Genomic DNA, 21,961 nt, shown 5'->3' on the forward strand with positions numbered 1-21,961 from the left:
CGTGCGCCCAAACAGTTGTTTTCCTCCACATATTGGGTATCTGCGCACTCAGGAGAAACTGCACAACAAATTGAAGGGGGAAATTTCTCCTGTTACCCTTATGAAAATGCAAAATTTGGAGCTAAAAAAAAGATTTATCTGGAAAAAAGTGTTTTGTTTTTTTTTAATTTTCGCGGCTTAACGTTATAAACTTCTGTGAAGCACTTGTTGGTTCAAGGTGCTCAATACAGATCTAGATAAGTTCCCTAAGGGGTCTAGTTTCCAAAATGGTGTCACTTGTTCAGGGTTTCCACTGTCTAGACACATCAGGGGCTCTCCAAACATGACATGGCATCTGCTAATTATGCCAGCAAATTTTACATTCAAAAAGTGAAATGGCGCCCCTTCCCATCCGAGCCCTACCGTGTGCCAAAAAAGTAGATTTCCCCCACATATGGGGTATCATCTTGCTCAGGAGAAATTGCACAACAAATTGTATGGTCCATTTTCTCCTGTTACCCTTGCGAATGTAAAAAAAAAAATAAGGTCTAAAGAAAATTTTTGTGAAAGAAAAGTAAATGTTTATTTTTTATGTTTCAAAAATTGTGCTGCGGTAGACATGTGGGAAATGTTATTTATTAACTTTTTTTATGCGATATGACCGATTTAAGGGCATAAAAATAAAAAGCTTGAAAAAATATTTTTTCCAAATATTCACCAAATTTCCCTTTTTTTCCCCAAATAAACACAAGTCATATCAAAGAAATTTTACCACTATCAAAGTACAATACGTCACAAGAAAATATTCTAAGAATCAATGGGATCCATTGAAGCTTTCCAGAGCTTTAACCTCATAAAGTGACAGTGGTCAAAATTGTAAAAATTGGCCTGGTCAAGAAGGTGAAACCTGGCTTCAGGGTGAAGGAGTTAAAGTGCCTGCTATATTTGAAAATATTCCTCAAAGTCTAGTTACTGTTTAAAGGATCTGTTGGACACCTTTAAGGGGGTATGTGCACACGATCATTGATGGCTCAGTATTTGTTCAGGATTTGACGCAGGTGAAATCTGCATCTGAGCGCACTGGCAGGTCACCTGCTTTTTTATAGGCTTTTTTTTTTATTGCATGCGTTTTTTGTCACTTGAAATAAAGCGAGTTGAAAAGTTGAATTCTGGGAAGGAAAACCCCGCAGCGTCCAGCTGTTACAGCATAGTGGATGGGATTTCAAGAAATCCCATGCCCACTATGCGTGCACCGACGCACATGGCTCACCCGCAGAGATGGACATGCGGCGCGTCTTTCCAGACAGCAGCATGATACAGGAAAGATGTATATCTTTGTATCGTGTTAGCCAGTAGATAGAAAAATATTCAGGATTGAGAGTCCTCAGTAGTTGATACCTTTTAATGGCTAACTGAAAAGATGGTAACACATTGCAAGCTTTCAAGACTACTCAGGTCTCAGCCTGATGAAGAGACCCGAGTAGTCTCGAAAGCTTGCAATGTGTTACCATCTTGTCAGTTAGCCATTAAAAGGTATCAACTACTGAGGACTCTCAATCCTGAATATTTTTCAGACAGCAGCATGTCATTTTATGTAGTGGAGACGCTCAGTCTCCGTTGCGTAAATTACCCATAGACCTTCATTAGATGCGGTTTAACCGCATTATCTTGCTAGTCACATGCATATTAAGTGGGGGAACGCACCTTACAATGCATGTGTACTAATTTACATAATGGTGAATCTTGTGACACAGCCAGAAGTACATGACACAGGAAGTGGAGGAAAGCACAGAGACAGCTCCCCTCTTTTAATAAATTATTTTTAAAAAAAATAGCGTGATGTCCCCCTATATTTGTTAACCAGTCAGAGTAAAGCAGACTACTGGGACAGGTATTTCAGGCTGGTAAGGATCCAATATCTATGACCCTTACCAGCCTGATAATACCAGGCTGCAGCAGTCTGCTTACCTTGGAAGGTTAGCAAAAATAGTGGGATCCCCTGCAAAATAAATAGCGTGGGATTCCCGTATTTTTGTTAACCAGCCAAGGAAAAAGCAGACAGCTGCGGCCTGGTATTCTCAGGATGGCGAGGCCCATGGATTTTTGCCCTCACCAGCCTATATATAGCAGCCTACAGCTACCCCACAATTGGCACATTATTATTATAGCGCCTATTATTCCATGGCGCTTTACATGTGAGGAGGGGTATACATAATAAAAATTACAGTAATCTTAAACAATACAACTCATGAATGGTACATGAGGAGAGAGGAGCCTGCCCACGAGGGTTCACAATCTACAAGGGATGTATGGAGGACACAGGTTGTGGATGGCATTGTATGCCATGATTAGGGTTTTGAATTGGAGTCTTTGGGTAATGGGGAGCCAGTGCAGGTATTGACAGAGGGAAGAGGCTGGGGAATAGCAGGGGGGGGGGATAAGTAGATTAGTCGGGCAGCAGAGTTTAGAACAGATTGGGGGGGGGGTGCAAGTGTAAAGGCCCCGTCTCACTAAGCGATCTCGGTAGCGAGATCGCTGGTGAGTCACAACTTTTGTGACGTAACAGCGATCTCACCAGCGAGATCGCTGTGTGTGACAGCGAGCGGCCCCCCTGCCGGTATCGCTGATCGCTGGAAGAAACCTCTGGACATTTCTTTGGTCGCTGGTCTCCCGCTGGCCAGCACGCATCGCTGTGACAGGCGGGAGACCAGCGATCAGGTGTAAAAAATAATAAAAAATATAGTTATTCTCACCTTCCGACGTCGCGTTCAGCCATCCCGCCTCTCTCCACGCTCCGGTCCCAGTGATCCTTTGCACGAATGACCGCGAGACTTCGCGCTCACGTGAGACCGTGACATCTCGCGGTCATTCGTGCAAAGGATCACTGGGACCGGAGCGTGGAGAGAGGCAGGATGGCTGAATGGGACGTCGGAAGGTGAGAAAAACTATATTTTTTATTTTGATTCTATTTTTTACAGCGATGGCCAGCGATGCCAGGCGCTCGGCATCGCTGTGCTGATCGCTGGTGAAGCTGTCTGTGTGACAGCTCACCAGCGATCACATAGCGACTTACCAGCAATCCTGACACCTTGATATCGGTGTCGGGATCGCTGGTAAGTCGCTTAGTGTGACGGGGCCTTTAGAGGGGAGGCCACAGAGCAGGAGCTTGCAGTAGTCAAAGAGGGAGATGATGAGGGCATGGACTAGGGTTTTTGCAGATTGTTGGTTGAGGAATGTACGGATCCTGGAAATATTTTTGAGTTGAAGTTGGCAGGAAGCGGAAAGGGCTTGGATATGTGGTTTGGAGAGATCAGTGTCAACGATTACCCCGAGGCAGCGAGCTTGTGGGACTGGGGAGAGTGAGCAGCCATTTACTTTAATGGATAGGTCAGTTGGGGGAGTCGAGTGAGATGGTGGAAATATGATGAATTCTGTTGTGTCCATATTAAATTTTAGAAATCTACCTGTGAAGAAGGATGAAATAGCGGACAGACATTGTGGGATTCTGTTTAGTAGGGAGGTGATATCTGTTCCAGAAATGTAGATCTGTGTGTCATCAGCATAGAGGCGATACTCAAAGCAGTGAGATTCTATGAGGTTTCTGAGGCCGAAGGTGTAAATGGAGATGAGCAGGGGCCCCAGAACTGAACCTTGCGGGACTCCGACAGATAGGGTGCGAGGTTAGGAGGTGGTGTGCAAGTGGGAGACGCTGAATGTCCGGTCTGTTAGGAATAACGAGATTGAAGATAGGGCCAAGTCAGTGATGCCAAGAGATGAAAGGGTCTGCAGTAATAGGAAATGGTCCACGGTGTCAAAGGCAGAGGACAGGTCCAGGAGGAGGAGGACAGAGTAGTGTCACTTGGCTTTGGCAGTCAGTAGGTCATTGGTGACTTTAGTTAGGGCAGATTCAGTGGAGTGATGCAGCCGGAAGCCAGATTGTAAGCGGTCGAAGAGGGAGCAGGAAGAGAGGTGGGGAGGACGGTTCAAGATGGATGTGTTGTTCCAGTAGTTTTGAGGCATAGGGGAGAAGTGATATAGGGCGATAGCTAGATACAGAGAATGGGTCAAGAGAGGGCTTTTTGAGGATAGGTGTTAATGAGGCATGTTTAAAGCTTGAGGGGAAAACGCCAGCTGTTAGTGATATGTTGAAGAGATGGGTTAGGGTTGGGATGAAGACTGTGGTGAGGATTGGGATGAAGTGGGATAGGATTGGGTGAAGTGCACAGGTCGTGAGACGTGATTTTGAGAGTAGAGTGGAGAGTTGATCTTCTGTAATAGTGGAGAAATTTGTTTTCGAGAAGGAGGGCTGAGCACTTAGGAGGAAGGACGCTGGGGGTTGTCGATCAAAAGATGCGCCAATTGTGGCACTTTACCCGGCTCTTCCCACTTGCACTGTAGCGGTGGCAAGTGTGGTAATATTTGTGGGATTGATGTTACCTTTGTATTGTCAGGTAACAGCAAGCCCACGGCTTAGTAATGGAGAGGCGTCTATAAGACACCTCTCCATTACTAATCCCATATTTACATGGTAAATGAAGACACAGCCAGAATAAAGTCCTTTATTTGATATAATGACACAGAATCCTTTAATAGATCTTAATTAAACCATACTTCCTGCATCGCCTATTACATTGACGCCCTCGTATCCTGGAAGAGAATTAAAATAAAAAGCAACAATATCCTTACCTGTTCACTGACAAGATATACATACGGTCCCACGATGAGTCCAGCTCTGCTACATCTGGATGCCTTTGGCTGAACAGTGGCATTATGCCACCATTCAGCCTGACATCCAGAACACAGCTGAGCTTAAAGATGATCACCGGTGATAGCTCGGTCCTGGTGGTCACGTGCACTGCAGTTCTCGCGATCAGCTGATCAAACGCAAGAACTGCAGTGTAGGTGTACTTCCGGCTGAAACAAGGTACACTATTATTTAAATTAGTACAAATGCGTAGTAAAGCTGGGTTCCCGCACGTAATATGCATGTGACTAAGAAGATAATGTGGTTTTACCGTATCTAATGAACGTGTATTGGTAATTTACGCAGCAGAGACTGAGCGTCAGGAAAGACACGCCGCATGTGCGTCTCTGCAGGGAACCCGGAGGTGTCCAACCTGCAGCGTTTACGGACCATGGGAACATATCCTCAAGGTATATTTGTGACATTCATGTCTGGTTAGGTCAGAGCCATTTTTGAGGCATCGATATAATAATATTAGGCATGTGATGTGTGTAGAGGATTCATTATACAATTGCTACTAAAAAGCGCCTGAAGTTCCAAAATACGAGGATTCCATGTGCCCTTGTAAAGGCTCCGCAAAGAGGAAGTTTTGATCAACGTGAAATGGAGATCAATTTTAGGTATTCTTACACGTGAAATGCTGCAAAATAAAAATAGTCCGACCAAACTGTCCCTATAAATTAACGTTTATTTATAATAAATCTAATACAAAGCACATGGTTTGTTACAGTGACTTAATGTATACAAGATGAGAGGATTACATGGCATGAGCAAAGAGTTTATACTTAATACAGTTTGCCACACACAGTGCTCGGCTACCAGCATCGACACTGTGCCAAAGAAAGTGGGGTGGTCGCTGAGCTGAAGTACTGTGCCGATCAGCAACGTCTGTCCCAGCTGGAAAATTAACCGGCAATACGTTTCTTCACAAATGCCGGTGGTCTTGTTCTGATGCGCACACATAGGAAAACTATAAATATAGTATGCCAACATTCAGGGAAAAAAAGCTATTTAATACCACCACTGTCTTAACTGAAAAAAAAATACCTTCACAAACCTTTTTGGTGCTAAACATATATTATAAATACCAAGTGGTCATAGTCCAAAAATTAAGGAAAGCGGAACACAAAGGGGGTACAAAAGGAAAAGGACAAGGGTAATGATACAGGGTGAGAAAATAATATAAATGATACAATATGCCGCCTTTGTAGAACAATGATTCCATCCCATATAGTGATGGAAGGGAGACAACCTGGCACGGGCACAGTCCATCTAAACACACCATCTTTACTGTATACACCTTCACTCAAAAGCAAAAAAAAAAATAAGTTACTGCAAAGAAAATGCCATTAGATGAAAGGTGGCAAATGAAAATTGGCACTATCCCCCCTGCACCCATAAGAATCTCCTTTCAATCCCAGGGGATGTTGTCCATTTTGCTGAGCCACGTTCAACCTTCTCTCACCAGATTTTGGAGATGAATACCAGATGCTCCAAGAATGCGAGTTGGCTGGGTTACAGATTGGCACGGCAAGGGGTACAGGGTCCATGAAGTACAGTATGGAGAAGTCAGTAAGAATGTGCTGCCGACACGGGAATGGCAACTGAAGGAATGTCAGGGAGAACGGTCAGGCAGCGGAGAGTATTTACAGCATGGATGATATTTCACCTGTATAGGAGACAGATATAATAGAGAAGTCAATGTATGAGATTACAATTAGTTACAGGGTTTTGTAAAGTGCCCAGCATTGTGCAAAGCAATCCCAACCATGCCTTTCTCCTTCCCACATTGCCACTGGCAATTAGCCAAATTCTTAAAGTTCCAGAGGTGCCATCTGGGCTCTGTACGGTTCTGCTCTAGTAATATAATATTCCCAACAACGATTCTGGGGTATGTGATCTCTGTATTGATCACGCGTAAACTGAATTACCGCCGCCTATATGATCAGTGCCTGCACACACCCTCACACTTACTACAGTGACAGATTGTTTGTAGGCAAACGGCGAAAGGTAATGCCTAAAGTCCCACATATGAATTCAATAAAAGCCAGAAAAACTTGACAATTTTGTTAGGACCGGATGCCTGGCGGATGTGTGCGGTGGTCTCCCGACTATCCCCAGGCAGAGGATATTGTCAATTGAAATATAAAAGCCCAATCACTTTATTTTCAAGGGGGAGACAAGTTGCTGACAGAGCAATCAAGAAGCAGCTTTCTTTCCTCGGCTCATCAAAAACACGTGGACGCACAACTCTTCCGAGAGTCATCCAATACTAAAGGTTGGGTGAAAAAGTGTTTGACCCCTTCCTGATTTCCTATTCTTTTACACTTTTGTCACACTTAAATGTTTCAGATCGCCAAACAAATTTAAATGTTAAACTTAAGAACCTATAGGGATGATCTCAATGTTATACACACACTTTCAAAGCACAAAGGTAGCATCAAAATAACTCTGCTGAAGAGAGGTGGAGAACTAGGATTCCACATCTAACTAAGGAAGATTGGGTGGAGGGGTCGGAGTCTCCAGTTCATGTGTCTCCTGCAACTGATAAAGTGATACAGCTATAACTTCTTACACCAATCTTATTTATCCCCTAAAAGGCTTCAGAAAATGGGTAGGCAAATGGCATGGGAATGTCCTTACATCTCTTTTTTCTGGGTAGAGATGTTGGAATTTCTGGAAGCCATCTTGGGAATACCCATCCCACACACACCAGAGGTCTGTTCACTGGGTAACTTAGAGGAGTCCTTATGGACCCATTGTAATCATATCTTTCTACGGGAAGCTCTCATCCCCGGAAGGCGATTTTTCCGTGGTGGATGGGGGACAGAACCATTTCTCATTGGAAGAATTTAATCATTTGACAATTCCCTATGAAAACGTTTGGTATACAAAAATAGAGGATGTCCTCAAAATTTTACTAAAAGTGCGGGAGGGATAGTGTGCATCCCCTATTCTTCTAACACCCTCCGGTCCCACCTGCCTTCTGACCTTGGTAGAGTGATATGAGCCAATATGTTTCCAAAGTAAAGTCCCGAGCTGGGATCTATAGATATTACAATATTGATTTTGTAATGGTATTTATGTTATTTACGATTTTCTATTGAATCCACGTGTCCTGTAAATGTTGACTTTACAAAAATGTGCGCCAGGAATCCATAATGTACCTTTCTGTATTTGACTTATTGTTTAAAAAACAAAAAACTCAAGAACGCTCAGATAAGCCGTTCATGTATATAGGGGAGTCAGGAGAAATATTATATGCCTGAAGAGCTTCAGGTTTATGGCAAGGCTAAAGGGAATCTGTCATCATGCAGTTATCAGAGTACTTAGAAAGGACAGAGACCCCGATTCCATTGATGTGTTTGTTAGTTTACTGGGTGCAACAGTTGCGATAGGAACCCTGTTTTCTCGGTTGCAGATCAAGCAGAGCTCAGAATGCTGAGCTCTAGATAGCCCCGCCCACAGCACTGATTGGCAGCTTTCTGTGTACACTGTATAGTGACAAGAGAGCTGCTAATCAATTTTAGTGTCCCGTTTGGACTAAAAGGCATGAGACACCTAGTTCTCTAATGACAACTTCATGCTAATTAAACACCGTAATAAAACAGCAAAAAACAACCTAGTAAGTCACACATCCCTGGAATCAGGCTCTGTGCTCCTACATTATGCTGCTTTCAGATTATGCAGCAAAAACCTGAAGACAGATTCCCATCAAGGATGAAGAATGTCAGATATTCTAACATAAAAGATCTTTTGAAGGAAAGCCATACAACATACCGGTCCTATCTGCCAGTCAGGCTTCTGTCCTCATAGATCGTAATCTCAATCTGTAAAGTAGGTCAAGGAAAACAAAGCAAGTCAACTTTGTGCTGGTTTCCATTTTCTGGCTTGTTTTCCCTCCGGTGTGGTAAAGAAAAACTGAAGGGAACAGGAGTGATCCCATTCATCCGGCATACCAGTTGTTGAGCTGGATCGGTTCTTGTGCCGGATCAGGATGCCCTACATGCAGTGTCCGCCAATCGGGCTGTGAACGCTGGACGACTTTCCATCAGTTGTGTCCGCCTCAGGCAAATAGAAAATGACGGAACACAGGTGTTAAAAGGAAACAAAGCGTAAGGCCTCATTATGACAAGCCTTGTCTACCTGTATTTAAAAGGTCTTTATCTAGGGCAAAAAAAACCTGATAGTGTCCTTAATAGGGACACTGACATCATACATAAGATTCTCCCCCAAAGCGGTGTCCGGCTACAAGTCACAGAGGGGCGACTTTCTAGCGGACCCGGCCCATCCTTACATTACTACCTCTAGGCTCATAATAAATAAAAGCAGGTTGTCAGTGGTTAGGAAAGCCAGGCCCTTCAAAACAGCTGCTTTGTTTTCAAGACACAGTCATCTTCACGAGACCACTTGGCGTCACAGTCAGTCAATTTTTATTGTCTCGTTCCAGGAGCCATAACTTTTTTTTTTATATACTTTTCGGGGACATAGTGGTGTGGGGGCTTTGTTTTCTCGGGATGAGATGTATTCGTCAGTGGAATCATTTCACTGGTACATATAACTTATTGACAACAGTTTATTAACTCTTTATGGGAAGCAATATACACAAAACAGCAATTCTGACACTTTTTGCCTTTTTAAAAATGTTACCTTATTTGCTGTGGGGCTTAAATAAAGTGTTAGCTTTATTCTATTTTTCACTATGAATATGGCTTTGCCAAATCTGTATAATTTTATTTAAGTTATTATATTTTGAGAGCCATAAGTTTCTGTCAGCGTATGTATGAGGGCTTACTCTTTGCGTGATGATATGTGCTTTTTATTGGTACCAATTCTCAATTCATAGGACTTTTTGATAATTTTTTATTTCCGTTGTAGTGTTTTTGGCGTTCACTTTGTAGGATAAAAAATGATTTTGTTTTATAGCACAGACATTACAAATGCAGTGTAGTTTTTGTGGGAGTTTACTGTTTTGTTTTTACAAATAAACCATTTATCTTCATCAAAATTGAGACTGTTTTTAATGCTAATTTTTTTTTTTTTTTTTTAACACTACTTACTAATCCACAACGGGTTTGCAATCCTATAATCACATTCATAATACACTGCAGCATTTATGTAGTGCAGTGTATTACCTAGGCTATGACTGACAGGAAGCCTATTAGACCCCTCAATAGGCTCAATAGATCCCCTCAATGATTCTATAGGTCAGTATGATTATGGCAACACTAAACTTGGTGTTTTGGGATTTTATTTCACTTTAGTGAAAATATTTTGAAATTTGTAAAAAAAAAAATAAATAAATAAAATACATTAAAGTAAAATTTTGGTCTGTGTTGTCATTTTCTGAGCTCCGCTCGCTGCAGTTAGATGCAGATGAAAGCTCCCGTAACACAGCCAGCATCTGTCGGGTATAACGCAGGCTCAGCTTCTAAGGCCGCAACATACATGGGGAATCGACAATGGATGCATCAGTACGTCCAATGCGTTAAACGGACTGCGCTAACGCTACTCCTGCGCTAACGCTACTCCTGCGCTAACGCTACTCCTAATTATCATCGCGTTATGCGATCGTGCTAGCGCAGATGCTTCATCTGCGCTAGCAGTGATGGACCCTCGAACGCTGCAGACCACATCTGAGGGTCCGTCACAGAATGACGGCACATCACTAACGCATGCCGATTATGACATGCGTTAGCGATGCGCTACTCCTGCGCTAACGCTACTCCTGCGCTAACGCTACTCCTAATTATCATCGCGTTATGCGATCGTGCTAGCGCAGATGCTTCATCTGCGCTAGCAGTGATGGACCCTCGAACGCTGCAGACCACATCTGAGGGTCCGTCACAGAATGACGGCACATCACTAACGCATGCCGATTATGACATGCGTTAGCGATGCGCTACGTTATGGCAGTCAATGGGTGCGTTAACGCATTCGTTACATAGCGTTAATGCCGCTATGTAACGGATGCGTTAAACGGACTGCCATAACGCAGTATGAACCTGGCCTAAGACCTGGTGTTGGTCCGCAATGAATTAGTAGCGATCATAGAATAAACATTGTAAAAAGGATACCACACGGAGGCCCCTTTCTATGGGGTCTGTCAGGAGCAGGCCCTGGGGGGCATAAATCTTCTCATTTTGCTCTTGAATATACTTTGCAGTCTTCTTCAGAACCTAGAAATATAGACAGAAAAATGGAGGAGGTGCAGATTAACGAATCACAATAATGAGAGAACAACCAGAGTGGTAAAGGATTTATAAAATGTAACTATAGGAAATGGGGTGCACTTTTCCAACCTCCTGATACCACAGCAGTCATGCAAAAGTCAAAATAAAGACTTTCAGTTTTTGATTTGGATAAAAACTGCGGCACAGCAGTAGGGCTGTGGAGTTGGTATAAAATGGACCGACTACAAAAATCTATCATAAATTGGGTGCGTAGTACAATGCTGGAGGTGCTGTAAATGTTTTCATAAGAATTTGGGAAAGTGATGAAATGTCCTACAAATGTCTGTTCTGTTCCTGATCTAAGGATCTCGGCTTTTAGCGGAGATCAATGTGTGCATAAAAACAGAAGCTTCTTTGCAGAGTAAAGTGAAAAAAAAAAAAAGTTTTTTGTAGTTTAATTCTGATCACATTCATGTTTTAAATAATATTTTTCAACAACTAAAAAAAAAAAAAAAGAATAAAAAAAGGCCTGTGCCATCTTATTATGAGAGCAATTTTTTTCTTCTAACTGAATATTACAGGAACACCTGTCATGTACAAAGGTTCAGCTCCTGAGCCCACTCTTTACAGTCTTTGGGTACAAGCTGTACAGTAGATACTTCTAGATCAATGTCCGATTGGCGGGTTCTAACTGCAATGACCCATGGTGATCGCTAAAACAAAGTGGCCGAGGTGTGAGGAATGTCCCATGCCCCTTTTGTCTTCATTTTTTCACAGGCGGACAAAGGAGTGGACGCTGATTATACCACGTAACCACCCAGAAAAGGCAGAGTGGGAATGTGGCAGAACAGCACTTTCCTTACGTGTCTTTTCCTTGTCATGGTGGTCAGATTAGACATTGGCGGCATTACATATCTCCTGCAAATAGCATCTCCCTGCTCCAGATCATACAACCTCACAAAAATCTGGAGAATGGAAGATGCACATCATTTTACATCAAGAGAGAAGACACTAAATTCTAAACCACCTAGAAAATTTTTCCTTCATTTACTGTACAATCGTCAGAATCATTGAGGAACACAACTCTCTGGCATCCCCAGGGTTAACCGGCAGGACGGTTGAGGCGGATAAATACATGAAAGCCCTTCTTCAGAACAAATTTGTGTGCTTATACTATATAACACTCACAGAGCTGAATTCATCGAGATCAATTGCTTTCTCTGCCACTTAGGAAGAGCTGTCCAGAGACCCAATATTTACGGCCAGGTTGGGGGGTGAAAGACACAGACGGCGCTTAGTAACCTCTTTGATGGTGGGCACATACATGAGTGTAGGTGGGAGCATGGCCTCTTTATCCTCCATGGCAGAGAGAGGGTTTACCGGAGTCTGGCCAGCCCCAACTGAATAAATAAATCCAGGATCTGTCTGTACGTGGCAAAGCATTTCATCTGCGAATTGCTGAAAGGTCTCAATTCATTCTCAATAAAAAAAAAAACAACTCAACTAAACACAGCCGGTCGGGAATAAAAATGCCACATTTTATATCCGCACTCAGCTTTATTCTTGAGGAGGAAAATAGACTCCTCTATGAGCCCGGAGGGCGCAAAGATGGAAGCCGGCAGCCGTTTCCTTGGGTGAAGATGGCAGAAGCCACACTACGGCTGTATGCCTACCTTCTCATAGTGCGTCTCCATACATAGGAAGATGGTATAGGCAGTGAGGCAAGCCAGGCAGCCCTCCAGGTAGGACTGGCCTCCCAGCTTCTCCGCCTCTGCGTACAGGTTGTTCAGTTTCCGTATGGTTTCCTCAAACTGCTGTCTGTCGACCTGAAGAAGATAAAAGAGAAGGACGAGGAGCTGGATGAGCATTATTTCCTTTTTAAAGCAAAGTAATCCCATATACACACATACAAATATCTCAAGTAAACGGCAGCACTGCAGATACAAAGTGAAGATGCCTTTAGTTAATGACTTATAGCAGCAACATTTAGGGGCCAGATGGAGCTGAAATGTTGCTGCTTTAAATGGTACCTACCACCAGGTTTTTTCCATGTGAGATAAGACCACCACCTTGCATTCTAATATGCTGTATATAAGCCCCCAACACAGCAACAAAAGAAAAACACCTTTTATTATACTCACCTGCGGGGCGGTCAGGTACGTTGCTGGTCTCATTCCGGCGCCTCCCTTCTTCTTTCCATGGCATCCTCCTTCTGTGCTACATGTGAATGATGCATCCTACATCATCCACACGGTGTTCCCCAGCATCGCGCTCCTGCGCAGGCGTACCTCTCTGCCCTGACTCGGGCAAAATAAAGTACTGCCGTGCGCATGTGCTGGGAAAGATCACTGCACGTGTGGCAGTGGACTTTTTTCCTTACTATACAGAAAGTGAGATTTAAAAAAGAAAAAAAAAAAAAATTGAAATATTTGGCTTTCAGGTGAAATTTCACGATGGACCTAACATGTACTCTAACCTTATCGGGTGAACTTAATGTGACCGTCTCTACACTTCTGAATGCTCATGTCCAACTGTTCAATGTTTCAGTAAATTTTGCACAACTTGTTGTTCTCCAATAAGGAGCTCAATGGTAAAATTCACAACAGGTGATTGTCCCATGAATCACCCAATACATTTCAGGGTTCAGTGAGAATTGGTATTAATCAGTCCTCTTCATCATACTGTTCACATTTTGACATCATGAGACCAAGACGACTCCTAACAATTGATCACCAGGACCTCGCCATTGTGAGGCTTCAAGCAGGATGTTCTCAGATGGAAGAGGCCACTGAGCTCAGATGGTCACAGAGTCATCAGCAGGGTACAACAGAGATAGTCTGCGTGCTAGATGACCTGCAAGGTATCTGACCGCACCACCAGGCACAGGCGTCACCGTTTTGCATGGGCCAGGGAGCATCTACGCTGACTGAGAGACCAGTGGGCCTCAGCGCTCTTCACTGATGAAAGTCCATTCACACTGAGCAAAAATGATGCATCTAGTCAATACAGAACTGCAATACATTTTATGAATGCTGTAACAAAAAGGGAAAGTGTAAAGAGGACAAATACTTATAGTGTGCAATTATTCCCTAAACTATAGCTAGGACAGAGTTTTTGTACCATATTTAAAAAAAATAAAAATCTATATCTAGGATAGGTTATTAAAGCCAGTCTGGTGGGGCTTTGATATGCAGCACCCCACCGATCAGCTGATATATGGTATTATACAGAGGAGCCAGAACACCACAGCATGATACACCACATAGTGACCATTTTCTAGTACTGCAAGTCAGCTTCTAATGAAATTAAAGGGAACCTGTCACCCCCCCCAGGGCGTTTTTCAGTTAAAGATCCACCTTCAGCAGCATTAAGGCTGCATTCTGTGAAGGTGGCTCTTCTGTTTCTGACCCCTAGTAACGCTGAAATATCGACTTTTATAATTAGCTCCTCATACCTGTAATGCGTCTCCCTGTATCAGCTGCCTACCACCCGTCCATCATGACTGTCCAGTGTATCGGCGCCGCCCACCATCTATCCATCATGATGCCCCGTGCGTCTCTGCCTCCTCTTGATTTGAATGCCGGCGCCTGCGCTGTGACAAGTGTTCTCGGGCATGCGCAGTGCTCGCTTGCCCGAGAACCGACATCAGGCTATCGCGCCTGCGTGTTGTGGAGGCCCCAGATCCCGCCCCGCAGTGTGTTATGATGTATTCACACTGCGGGGCTGGGGCCTCCGCAACACACAGGCGCAATAACTTGATGTTGGTTCTCGGGCAGCGCGTACTGCGCATGCCCGAGAACACTTGTCACAGCGCAGGCGCCGACATTCAAATCAAGAGGAGGCAGAGACGCACGGGGCATCATGATGGATAGATGGTGGGCGGCTGATACAGGGGGACACATCATACCTATGGGACACATTACAGGTATGAGGAGCTAATTATAAAAGTCGATATTTCAGCGTTACTAGGGGTCAGAAGAAGAAGAGCCACCTTCACAGAATGCAGCCTGAGTGCTGCTGAAGGTGGATCTTTAACTTAAAAACGCCTTGGGAGGGTGACAGGTTCCTTTTAATAGTCCTCCATTTAGGGGTAACAAGTATGTCTGAGTGTGGTGCCTGTTCATCAATTTCCCATAATAATTTCCGAGTTTCCCTTTACCTTGTCTCGCTCTCCTCTATCTATAGAGGTAGCTGGTGACCACTGCGCATACATGAATGCTGCCATCGCGCTCACTGTGTGATATGGCACTAACCAGAGGGATCTGACAGGAGGGAACAGACCTGAACAAGTCAAGGGCTTGGACATTTCATTTTCAGCTCAAACCATAGTCAACAAAATCAAATTGGGCCTCGGTCCTGTGCAGGAAAATATTAGTCTTATGCATGCAATATTGAAAAGCCCTGGAAGCAAGATGGAGCGAGAGTCTGAAATGTGGAGAAAAACAGCGGGAGAATGGTGGGATGGAGTACCCGAAGATCAGCATGTGGACAGAGGCTTCTATAGTGGACTAATACATCTGCATCAGGACTCGTGTGCTGTGTATGTCCAGTGTCTCCACTGCTGGGACATTTACTAGGACTACAAGGTCAAAACAACACTATTCTACAGCACCATCCTGGCATATTTTTTTGTTTTACGGCCGGACTGGTATCATTAACGCATGTCCGCTGGCCTAGTAATACAATTACCAGCTGCCGTCTTCTGCTATTCCAAGTGGACCGCAGCTCCTGACTGTCCAGAAGTCACAACCAACGGTCACCAGCTCTCAATGTAAGTCTATGAGAGCCTCCTCCTGGCTCTCAAAGACCTACATTGAAAGTGACCTCTGGCCCAACACCCAGCAAACACTGGCAAGCAATTGTTCTTTTCAGGTTTCTATTCGCTGGACTAAGTCGGACCTGCGTGAGAATTTTGGATTCTTTTAATAAAGTAGTGAACCAGTGAAAGTGTCTGGGGGTGTTTATTTAAATAAAGAATTGTTTTTTATATGTGTTTATTCTTTTTTTTCCTGTGTTATAAATGAGAGTGTCTGATAGACACATCTCCCTTACTAACAACAGTTTTGAGGTCAGTTGTGTTTTTGGACGATTCACAGCTGACATCAACTCCAAGCCCCATTACCCTGATTCCTACCACACCAGGAAGAGTGAAGGTGAAGCAACAAAACTGGAGTATCTCATGTGATGCGCCACTTCTGGGGTGGCTGCGGACTGATATTTTTAGGCTGGGAAGGGCCCAATAACCAGGGACCATCCCAGCCTGATAATATCAGCTCACAGCCGTCTGCTTTACCTTTGCTGGTTACCCAAAATTGGAGGAATCCCAAGTTGTTTTTTTAGATTAATACATATACAGTAAGCTACACACGCAAGGACTAATTATCTATCTCATGGATATCTATTTATCTATAGCTTTAACACATAAAAATCTGTAATTTCTAATCTGCATTCCATTCTGGTAAGTGTCACATGGATGGTACACACGTACACTCGGATGACCAACAGAAAAACACATGGATAGTGAATACAGACCATCTCATGTATACGTTTTTTTTTTTTGTTTTTTTTTAAGTGGACATGTGAAAGGGAACCTTATCTGGGATACAAACTTGCAGCACACATTGTGCCCAGAGTCAACTTCATCTATCTCAGCAACATTTCTGCTCGGCTCAAATGCAGATAATCTCTTTACAACAATCCATGGCACAATGAATAGCGGCTTTGTGGAGAACAGCGGTTCAGCATAATCCTTTGGTGTAGGTACAAGGCAGATACAACCCTGAAAAGATCTCAAACTAAATAAGTGATCCCGCAACACGAGAAGACAAAAAAAAAATATATAAACTCTGCAGTTCTGGATCTATTTCAGCCTCTGCTGGTCAGATGATACCTCACACAGTGGAGAAGTGGGCAGCAGCCAAGAAAACTCTGCATTCCCGTCAATATCACCCACTCAGGAGAAGACAGGCAGTTGTGATGCCAAGAATGGATATGACAATTTACACCAAAATCCTCATAAATCTCCGGGAGAGGCGGTGTAGAGGACCAGACATTGAGGCCATCCTAAATACGGTTGCAGCTGTAATGTGCTGTGGACAGAAAACCATTATCTGAGTCACTGGAAATTTACCTAGGGCAAACAGTAAGTGCAGAAACCCTTAGTAGGGGTGATACTATTGATAGAAGGTAGGAGGGTTGAATATCCTTACTCTACTAATGAGCATTCAAAACTGCAATGTTTGTTACCATTACTCTACCTGTTTAATAAAAATATATATTGAACAATAAGTGCAGAAACCAGGTAATAAAGGTTTACCAGGGTTGTCCACTGCTGCTCCATCTCTGGGATAGGTCATCAATATATCAGGGTGAGGGTGATAGATCGGGGTGGCTTCCAAGCGAAATCCGCCTGAAGAATGTTCATGTTACTTTTTAACCGCTTCACAGCTTTAGAGGCCTCAAGCAGTTAAAAGAAGTGAAAAAAGATGGAATCTGTGCACAGCAAGTTGTTTTTACATTGCAGTGCATATGTTTATTCTTTTTTTGTGTTTTTTTTTTTAGTGTTTTTTCAGGCGGGATTAGATATGCTGTGTGCACATAACCTTAGGAGATGGGATATGGGTCAACTTATCCAAGAAAAGGGGCTTTAATGTTATAGAAAGGAATCATTTCCATTCCGCAGCCTTACTGCAAATCTCTGATGACACGCTTATGGCTTTCTACGCATAAAGGGAAAAATATATATGAATGCACCAACAAGGCCTTTAATGTGCTACTGGTGATGAGCGAACATGCCTCGAAATGTGTCAGGTGCCAACTGAGTGTCTTTGGCGTGCTTGAAAAATATGTTAAGAGTCCCCACGGCTGCATTTCGCGTGGCTCTTAAACAGCCGCCACATATGGAGGGATTGCAAGTTTGTTAGGCAAATGCATGCCGCGGGAACTCAAACACATATTTTGAGCACACCTAAGCACTAGGTTAGAACCCGAGCATGCTCGGATAACACTTATCTGAGTACGTTCCCTCATCACTATGTGCTACCACTACTTCATTTGGAGTGTCAGTACTCATCCATTTCCACCAGTCATCTGATAATATAGAGGTATGATAGGTGGAATCTCCCTTTAAATTTCTAATAAAGATGAATTCACAGACACTGCACACTGAAATTATAATATCCACATCTGCTTAAGTCTTGTACCGATGAGTAAATAGCGCACAAAAAACAATCATTCACATAAGATTGTATTCCAATAGTTTTCTGTCCAAAAAAACCTGCTATCATTACAAATACATATTACTAGCACAAATTGACAATTGCAAATGGATTTCCCTTCCTGCATTCTACAGCCTGGAATATCCACAAAAATGATCCACAATAGAGGAGTATTCCAACAAAAGGCAAGCCGGGTTTCCAGGAGTGTAATTCCTTGCCTCGAGATTATAGTCCATGGTTATGAGATCGTCTCCACACTTACCCGATTCTCCAGCTCAGAGGGGAACTTGGTCTGGAACTGGCACAAGGTGCCATTGGTGTAGTCTCTCTGGATAAAGACTTTACCGGCCACAGCTGCCTGCGGTCTCATGGCCACGAGCGGCACAATCTGTAGGTGGCAAAATGAAAAAAAAAAAAAAAAAAACACGTCAGCAATTAATGCTTGCTGTCAATTATTACATACTATTACGCATTACACACGGACCAATGACTCTCTATGGGGTCCCTCGCACCAGGCGTATATTTCTCATCTGTATTCTACGGTCGGTGCCAATCGCAGCATGCTGCCATTGTCAGCGTACTACGCCCGTAGTACGCCAATGAAAGTCTATGGGTGCGCTAAAAATACGCATTACACACGGACCACACACACGTGACTTGCGAGAAATACGCACCAGGTGTCTTTTAGAAAAGCCGGCAATTCAGTGCGCTATACAGTAAACTCACACTGACAGGTTTAATAAAGAAACGAAAGAATAGATATATACACATAGAATATATAAATTATATATATATATATATATATATACACACACACATACATACACACATATATATATATATATATATATATATATATATATATATATATATATATATATATATATATACACACATACATGTCATTGTGACAAACATATATTTATATTTCACAGAGTTCTTCATAGCAGAATAGCCACTAATTAAATTGCCGGCTTCTCTCAAATCATTCCCGAACCCGAAATGAAATGACACATGGTTTACATTCAGTAAAGCATTTCATTTCATGTTTTTTAATATGTCCCTGACTAATAATTAGATGAGGGTTTGTGTGCAAAATTTGGGAGTTGTAGTTGTTATTTTAATGGGTTAATTTGTTGTTAAAAAAATGTGTGGGCTTCCCATTGCCCTATAGTGGTGGCGAGTGGGTTAATCTAACAAAGGGTTAATGTCACCATTAGATTGTAAGGTGACATTAACCCATTGTTAGATTAACCCATTCGCCACCACTACAGGGCAATGGGAAGCCCACACATTTTTTAACAACAAATTAACCCATTAAAATAACAACTACAACTCCCAAATTTTGCACACAAACCCTCATCTAATTATTAGTCAGGGACATATTAAAAAACATGAAATGAAATGCTTTACTGAATGTAAACCATGTGTCATTTCATGTCGGGTTGGGGAATGATTTGATAGAAGCCGGCAATTTAATTAGTGGCTATTCTGCTATGAAGAACTCTGTGAAATATATATATATATATATATATATATATATATATATATATATATATATATATATGCATTCTATGTGTGTATATCTATTATTTCGTTTCTGTTAGAAACCCTGTCATTGGGCTCCATTATATGTCCATTTTGCAAGGCGGCGAGAAAATATCGCCATACAGATTGCATACGGATGCCATACGGATTACATACGGATGCAGACATGCGCAAAATACGCCACCGCACTTTGCTTACGGATGACATACGGAGCACTATTTAGGGGTCATTCATCCGTATTACGCATGTAAACTACGGATCGTATTTTGGGTCGGTTAGTGTGACCCCGGCCTAAAGTATAAAATAGCCAGTGTACAAAAGCCATAACAATAATAATAATCTTTATTTTTATATAGCGCTAACATATTCCGCAGCGCTTTACAATTTGCACATATTATCATCACTGTCCCCGATGGGGCTCACAATCTAAATTCCCTATCAGTATGTCTTTAGAATGTGGGAGGAAACCGGAGTGCCCGGAGGAAACCCACGCAAACACGGGGAGAACATACAAACTCCTTGCAGATGTTGTCCTTGGTGGGATTCAAACCCAGGACCCCAGCGCTGCAAGGCTGCAGCGCTAACCACTGAGCCACCGTGCCGCCCATCATAAAGAGCCCTCGCATATAAGAGGGAAACAGCACCCGGAAAACACAGCGATGAAGATAGCAACCCACAGAACCTCCAGACTGGATCAGTAGAGGTGATGTCAAGAGTGAAAATTACCCTTTAAAGGGGTTGTCCAGTGAAAACAAGTTACCACCTCTCCACAAGATAGGTGATAACTTACTGATCAGCACTGATCGGAAGAATGGGGACAACAAAATGGAGCAGCAGGTCAGTTGGATGCCTGACCGACCGACACTTCACTCATTCTCCATGTGACTGTCAGAAAAATGTTAGAGCAGCACTCTGCAGCCCCCCAACACCCCCCCCCATCAGGGATAAATGCAGAATCACGAGAAAGAACACAGCCGCTCAATTCTTAGCTGCACAAGACGGTTTTCTCCACATATGGTTTGATTATTCTGTGCAGACTCCGATCTGAGTGGCATCAGTTTTTTTTCCGGATGTGGAGTGAAAGGAGTTTGTATGTTCTCCCCGTGTTTGCGTGAATTTCCTCCCACACTCCAAAGACACACTGGTAGGGCATCTAGATTGTGAGTCTTAATGAGGACAGCGATATCTTTAAAGATCGGTGGAATTAATGGCACTTTATACGCAACGCATAATAAAAAAAAGTTCTCCACCTACTCCATTTTATCAGTCGGTGAAAAATGGGACTGCACTCGGGTGTCAGACTTGTATGACCGATTTTGCTCTGACACTCTAATCAAAATCAGACATGTATCGTGATTTTGTTCTATGGACTAATCAGCCTGAGGGGGGAAAAAAAAAATTGGACAAGCCCCATAGGATAATGAGTAGGAGCGCTAGTCTGAGAAGATCAGCGGTGTGCATGAGCCTGAACAGGAATAAAGGCAGCGGCCCATTCTGCCAGTCGGTGCAGGTCGTGGTGGTCACTCTCCCCTCCACTCAATAAGTCATCCCCTATCCTGTGAACCATCACTCGTTCTCACAAGAAAATCCCTATAGGTTTATAGATCAGACACTTTTGGAATGAAAGGCGAATTTCCTATTCAGACCCTCATGAATATCTGGCACGGAGGGACCCCTTTAATAAACATTCAATATTAGGGGGGGGGGGGGGGGTCTTAATTTTTATTTTTTATATAGAACACAAAGTAGTCAACCAGCGTCAATGTTTCCCGTGGCGACCAATCAGAGCTCAGCTTTCATTTTAAAATCTGTTCTGGTAGAAATTAACGCTGCGCTGTGATTGGTTGCTATGAGCAACAAGAAGGTTTTTTTTTATTTATTTATAGACAAAACACTATTCTATAGAGTGTATGTATATATATATATATACACATACAGCATTCGTGGTGTTTGCCCCCCACACAGGAACTACTGCAAATAACAGCCCTCTGAGCCCAGTCCTGCTCGTACTATACAGCACGTTACACAACGGCTCCTCGCCCCCATATATATCATATCACGACCTAATATCACGACATAAATGTCAGTAAATACTCCCCCATCCCCCCCGCACTCACCCACTTCCGTCAGCTCTGGCTCCAGCGGCGCTTAACGGCAGCCGTAAAGAGAGAGCGAGAGGGCGAGCCGGCAGTGACACGTGACGCGGTGATCACGTGACATCACTACAACCAAAGCAGCAGCAGCAGCGCTGGTTGTGAACTTGGGAGTGCGCGGCAGCGGCTTCTGCTGCTAGCAGTGTG

The 21,961-nt window shown here is 43.2% G+C and overlaps 1 protein-coding gene across 1 annotated transcript; it reads right to left on the reverse strand.

Moving 5' to 3' along the window:
* Window positions 1-5,393: 5,393 nt before the first annotated feature.
* Window positions 5,394-21,929, reverse strand: GOLGA7 (golgin A7). Its single transcript, XM_073588602.1, has 6 exons — window positions 21,779-21,929; window positions 18,376-18,501; window positions 12,570-12,722; window positions 10,801-10,902; window positions 8,504-8,553; window positions 5,394-6,392 (listed from the first exon to the last, which is right to left on the reverse strand). The coding sequence occupies exons 2-5, from the start codon at window positions 18,481-18,483 to the stop codon at window positions 8,509-8,511; spliced, it is 408 nt and encodes a 135-aa protein (XP_073444703.1). The 5' UTR covers window positions 18,484-18,501; window positions 21,779-21,929; the 3' UTR covers window positions 5,394-6,392; window positions 8,504-8,508.
* Between the last annotated feature and the right edge of the window lie 32 nt (window positions 21,930-21,961).

Source organism: Dendrobates tinctorius, unplaced genomic scaffold (genome assembly GCF_039654945.1).
Source record: "Dendrobates tinctorius isolate UK_male_01 unplaced genomic scaffold, ASM3965494v1 ptg000104l, whole genome shotgun sequence".
In the NCBI taxonomy this organism is placed as follows: domain Eukaryota; kingdom Metazoa; phylum Chordata; class Amphibia; order Anura; family Dendrobatidae; genus Dendrobates; species Dendrobates tinctorius.